At 52.1% G+C, this 5596-nt stretch overlaps 1 protein-coding gene across 1 annotated transcript; it reads left to right on the top strand.

The window, feature by feature from the left end:
- The first annotated feature begins 3451 nt into the window (after positions 1–3451).
- GPR25 (G protein-coupled receptor 25) lies at positions 3452–5488 on the top strand. Its single transcript, XM_037812268.1, has one exon. It carries the CDS (start codon positions 3517–3519, stop codon positions 4630–4632), a length of 1116 nt encoding a protein of 371 aa, XP_037668196.1. The 5' UTR covers positions 3452–3516; the 3' UTR covers positions 4633–5488.
- The last annotated feature ends 108 nt before the right edge of the window (positions 5489–5596 follow it).

The following is a 5596-nucleotide window of genomic DNA, read 5'->3' as shown; positions in this document are numbered from 1 at the left end:
AGTGCTTTCTATTCCAGGGACTCTGGATAGAGGGTGTCTTGTTCCCCACCCCCCTTTTTTACCTTGGCTCTGACAAAGGAAAGGTATATATATTTTTAAAAACCTGTTAAACTGAGGCTAGAGCTACAGACATAACACACTTTTGAGAAACGTTGGTGCAAAGCTTGTCTTTATTGTGTGGAAGAAGCCATTTTGTACTGCTTTAGTTTAAAGCAGACTAACTAATCTCAGCAGTGATGTACTGAGGCCCTCATTACCTGCTTTGTGTCCTTTACCCTAGACAAGAACTTTAATTATTGCTTCCTAGGTAAAGGACGTTTGTGACACCCCCAAACCCAGGCTTCTTGATTCCTTTACCACTAGCATCGTGGGACTTGACAAATCATGGAGTAGCCGTGATCACTGACTAGTTTAAACAACCCTGGCCCTCTGGATGCTGTGCTGTACCGTGCTCTGGCCTTCTTGGCGAGGGGACCTCAAATCTGTTTGAGATTTTGGTACAGTTAAAAGCCAGACTCGGCAGGAACCCTCTTTCGGTTGGTGAAACTGGACTCTCCTGGCCTTTTTGGGAGACCTAATGAATCACTGTGTCCTGCAGCCAGTGCTTCAGGCCTCACCTCTTGGGCCAGTGCTTTTGGAGGGAAGCTTCTCTTTGACGAGTCACGGAGCAAACACTAGGTCTTGCATATCCTTTCTTGCTCTTTAAAGTCATATTAATGTAACTCCCATTTGGTTGAAAACTTCCTAAGGGAAAAAATTCACTGTACTAGTTGGGTATAAATAAGTGGATGTTAAACTTTTTTAAAGTGAAGAAGACGGTAACCACAATTAGATTACAGTCTTGAGGTTTGTGTAAAGCTATTGTCACCCTATTTTGATTTCCTTCTTCAGCCCAGGACCTGAAACCATTTTTTTCTGGGGTATGGAGGAAATTAAGATTTTCTATATGAAAGCATTTTTCCCCAAAATAAGCCTCATACCTTTATACACATACATACCTTACTGAGGAAAGACAGAAATTTATTTTTTATTTTTTCCCACTGTTACATGTTCATTGTTTTGCACCAGTCTCAAATACCTTCTGTTTTATGTGTTGGGTATTATCTTGTCCACATAAGGAGCTAACCTTTCATTAGAGATACTGGACTCGAGGATGATCAGAACAATTAATTATTTGTGTCTTCTTTTATGCTTGTTTCTCTTACTTGTTTTGACAATAAAAATTCTTACATGTTCTCAAAAAAAAAAAAAGTATCCTGGTTTGCACCATAAATTATTTTGTCATTCTATCTCAAATCAACATATCAAAACTGAACACGTCACCTTCCCCCACCCATGCGCCTCTGTGTTCCCTACCTCAATTAACGATACAGCATCCATACAGTAACCAAACAGAAATTTTAGGCCCATCTTTGAATCAGCAGCTGGTCAGTTGCAGAGACTCATCATGATACAATTATCTCTTGAACAGATCCTCTCATTTCTGTCCTGTGCCAATAATCTATTTCAGACCCTCCCCATCCCTAACATATATATATTTATAGCGGCCTGTGATGGGGTCTCCCTAGTTTGACTTTTCCCCTTACCAATCCACAGTTCTGCCAGTGATCTTTTCAAACACAGATTTAGGTTGTGCCCCTACTGAAGATTGTCCAGTGGCTCCCCACTGCCTACAGATTGAAATCCACATCCCTTTGTGATCTGTTCCCAAACGATCTTTTCTGCTTCATCTCCCGCCACCCTCCACCCACCCTTAGTTCTGGTTGTGTTGGACAACTGCTTCTGGTCCCATTAAGTTCATGTTTCTTCCTGTCTTTGTATGCTTGTTCCTATTACATACCTTTTCTAATCTGACCCTTTCCCTTCTTTTCTGTTGCTCTTATTCACCCTTCAATTCCTTCCAGGAATTGACTTCACATGTTATCTCTTAGAAAGCCTTTTCTGATTCACATCTCCCATCAGAAGTAATTGCTCCCTCCTCTAAGCTCTAAGAGGTCTTGGTTTAAAATATTTAATATGGTTTGACTTCTGGCATGTTGTCTTTTGCATATACCACATACTCATCTCTCTTTCCTGGTTAAACCATGAGCCTCTGAGGTCAAGAACAGCATCACTTGTAATGCCCGAAACCAGGCCTGCCCCATGGAGGAGCTCACTGTAACTGGGACTGAACCAACCAGAATTGACAATCCACTTCAAATTTTCAACACCAGGGTGCCCAACAGGCCAGTCATTCCTTACTAGTGACAATGGGGTGGACTCAGCAGGGCACACATACTAACATCAGTTCTAACAAAGCATCCCATGGGAAGGATGTCTGCTAAGAAGAATTTGGACATAACTGGAGTCACCCAGAATCCCTGCTGCATCCCACTTTCAGAGGAAAGAATACGCTTTCCCTCACTCATCTTCTTTTCCCCGGGGCCCAGCTCCCTCTTCAAGGCCAGACTTCATTTTCACCATTCTCCAAGAACCCTTCCCTCATTCCCTCTGCCCATAAGAGATCTCTCCTTCCTTCCTCCAACCCCCTGTCGGACAACTAACCCAGTCTTTAATCAGGAGCCATCTTATGCCATCTTCTGTACTGACTTTACATTTGTGTTGGTCTTAAAAGGTAGTTGTGGAACGGGAGAGGATGGGTGAGAGCAAGAAACTAGCAGTCAGTTGGCTGGAACTTGAATCCCACGCTCTGCTCTTTTCCAGCTGGATAAACCGACAAAACTCCTCCCATTCTGACTTAAAACCATTCCATGAGGGTCCATGAGGACCTGATTTGGTTAGCAAAGCAACTCTTAGGTTCAGACATTTAGCCTGGCAGCTCAGAAGACTAAACAATGGCTTGAGAGCCTCCCCCACCCCCACCTACCCCCACCCACCCTCTTTATGCACCAGATAGTAAAACTCCTCTTTCCTAGTGAAACAAACACTTAGGCTGGCTAGGCCCCCTCCCTTGTAAAATCTTCATCTTGGCTTCTGTCTCCTCACATCTAAAATAGAGAAAGCAGCAGCATGGGGGCAGAGGGGGTACAGCGGAAGGGAGAGGCCGGCACCGAGACTAAATAGGGCTCTCAAGCAGCCCCCACTTCTTGCAACCTGACATCAGACCCCTGGGATAGTAGGACGAGCACCTACCTCCATTTCACGAACAGAAATCCTGAGTGACTAATAGAGGAAGCAATGGGCCAGCTCCCACTGGAAGGCTGGGCAGTACCCAGAAGCCAGGTCCTCCAGCCCTGGGAGGTTTTCCTGGCAGTTGTAAAGCCACCTCTGCCCTGTCCCTGCCCTTCCCCCTTGGGCCAGTTCCAAATCGGAGGCCACCAGCTCTACCACAGGGCCTGCCCCTTCCGCCCCACACCCTCCTCTTCTCCTCCACCACCTTCCTGCCCACCCATTCGTCTCGGTCTGGGGTGGCAGGAAGGGAGGTGCGGGGCACGCGCCGTGAAGAGCAATCCCCTCTCTCGCCCAGAGCTGCAGCCTCCCGCGCCGAGCGCTGAGTCCGGCACAGGCCCGGTGGCCATGGACGCCACCGAACCCTGGAGCCCCAGTCCGGGAGCGGCGTCCGAAGACTACTCTGGGGACTACTCAGGTGTTGGCACCTTGGAGGAGCTGGAGCTGTGTCCCATCCGGGACCTGCCCTACAGCTACGCCTACATCCCCGCGCTCTACCTGGTGGCCTTCGCGGTGGGCCTGCTGGGCAACGCCTTCGTGGTGTGGCTGCTGGCCAGGCGGCGGGGCCCGCGGCGACTCGTGGACACCTTCGTGCTGCACCTGGCCGCTGCCGACCTGGGCTTCGTGCTCACGTTGCCACTGTGGGCCGCGGCGGCGGCGCTGGGCGGCCGCTGGCCCTTCGGCGAGGGCCTCTGCAAGCTCAGCTGCTTCGCGCTGGCCGGCACGCGCTGCGCAGGCGCGCTGCTGCTCGCGGGCATGAGCGTGGACCGCTACCTGGCCGTGGTGAAGCTGCTCGAGGCGCGGCAGCTGCGCACCCCGCGCTGCGCGCTGGCCTCGTGCTGCGGCATCTGGGCGCTGGCGCTCCTGGCCGGCCTGCCCTCCCTGGTCTACCGGGGGCTGCAGCCCTTCCCCGGGGGGCCGGGCAGCCAGTGCGGGGAGTTGCCCAACGACGCCTTCCAGGGCCTCAGTCTGCTGCTGCTGCTGCTGACCTTCGTGCTGCCCCTAGGCGTCACCCTCTTCTGTTACTACCGCATCTCGCGCCGCCTACGCCGGCCGCCGCATCTGGGCCGGGCCCCGAGGAACTCTCTGCGGATCATCTTCGCCATTGAGAGCACGTTCGTGGGTTCCTGGCTGCCCTTCGGCGCCCTGCGGGCTGTCTTCCATCTGGCGCGTTTGGGGGTGCTGCCGCTGCCGTGCCCCCTGCTGCTGGCGCTGCGCTGGGGCCTCACTATTGCCACCTGCCTGGCTTTTGTCAACAGCTGCGCCAACCCGGTCATCTACCTCCTGCTGGACCGCTCGTTCCGCTCCCGGGCGCGGCTCCGGGCCTGTGGGGGCGCCGGCCGCCTGGCGCGCAGGATCAGCTCGGCCTCCTCGCTCTCTGGGGACAGCAGCTCCGTCTTCCGGAGCACATCCTGCAGCTGGGGTCGGGCCCAGCAGGCGCACCCATCCTCGGCAGCCCTGTAGCTGTTCCCGGGCGGTGGAGATAGGGGACAGCGGAGCACCGACAGGAAGGAGACACAAGGGAGGTGGGCTGGATTCCCCAGACATGCCTATTCTTGTGGCAGCAAGCGGCACCAGCCGCACTGCCCCCTCCTACTGCCTGGACGTTCAGGGCCTCCTCCTTCAGCTTTCCCAGAATCACGGAACTATTAGGACTCCCCCAAATCAGGCTACTGAGACCACTTGTTCTCTCAGCCCAGTGGGCACCCCGGCTATTTTTCCCCCGTCCAAGAAAGGTCCTAGGAGTTTCTAGATTGCCCACAGGTTCACCAAGTAGAGGGAAGAGAAGTGGAGGGTTTCCTTCTCTGCTCCATCTGGAATAGCACAGGCCAGAATACCAAACCCAGGCTTCTCCAGGCCACTGTTGGTTCCAGCTATGCTTTATCTGGTCCCCTACAATAGACTTTGCCTACTGAGAAAAACCTCCTATTCATACCCTCTGGCCCTCTAAAAAAACTCAGAATTATTCCCTAGAACACGGGAATCGACAGCCATTTTGTGCACAATCACCTTTGTCACTGCATTTGCTTTATCATTAGTCACCATCGTTTCAGACATTCATCTTCAAAGCTCACAAAAGCCAAGGGAACCAGCCCCAGTGCGAGCAACCCAACTTATTCCTCCCCATGGCTTCCCAGAAGTAATAAGCCTGCACTGAATTTGTACCTAGTGTCCCTTCTCCCCACTGTGGCTGTATCCCTCCAAACTGAAGGACTCACCCTGGAAGTTGTCCTGGCCCTTTCCTCTGGGCAGAGGGCTCTGAGATCTCTCACCCAGTGTTCAGCCAGGGACCCCAGAATCCTCCATGTGAGCTCACCCTTCTCAATAAATGCTTTTGCTAACACTGATCTGACAATTCTGTCTTTACTTGAGCAGCGGGGGTCAGGAGGAGATACTCCTGAAATGAGTGTCAGGAGGCAGCTCACAC

The sequence above is a fragment of the Choloepus didactylus genome, chromosome 2 (assembly GCF_015220235.1).
Source record: "Choloepus didactylus isolate mChoDid1 chromosome 2, mChoDid1.pri, whole genome shotgun sequence".
Lineage (NCBI taxonomy): Eukaryota > Metazoa > Chordata > Mammalia > Pilosa > Megalonychidae > Choloepus > Choloepus didactylus.
The sequence above is the reverse complement of the archived record's forward strand: the minus strand, read 5'-3'. Positions and strand labels throughout refer to the sequence as shown.

Coding starts and splice junctions, on each gene's coding strand:
- GPR25 (XM_037812268.1), top strand. CDS start 3,517: ATGGACGCCACCGAACCCTGGAGCCCCAGTCCGGGAGCGGCGTCCGAA.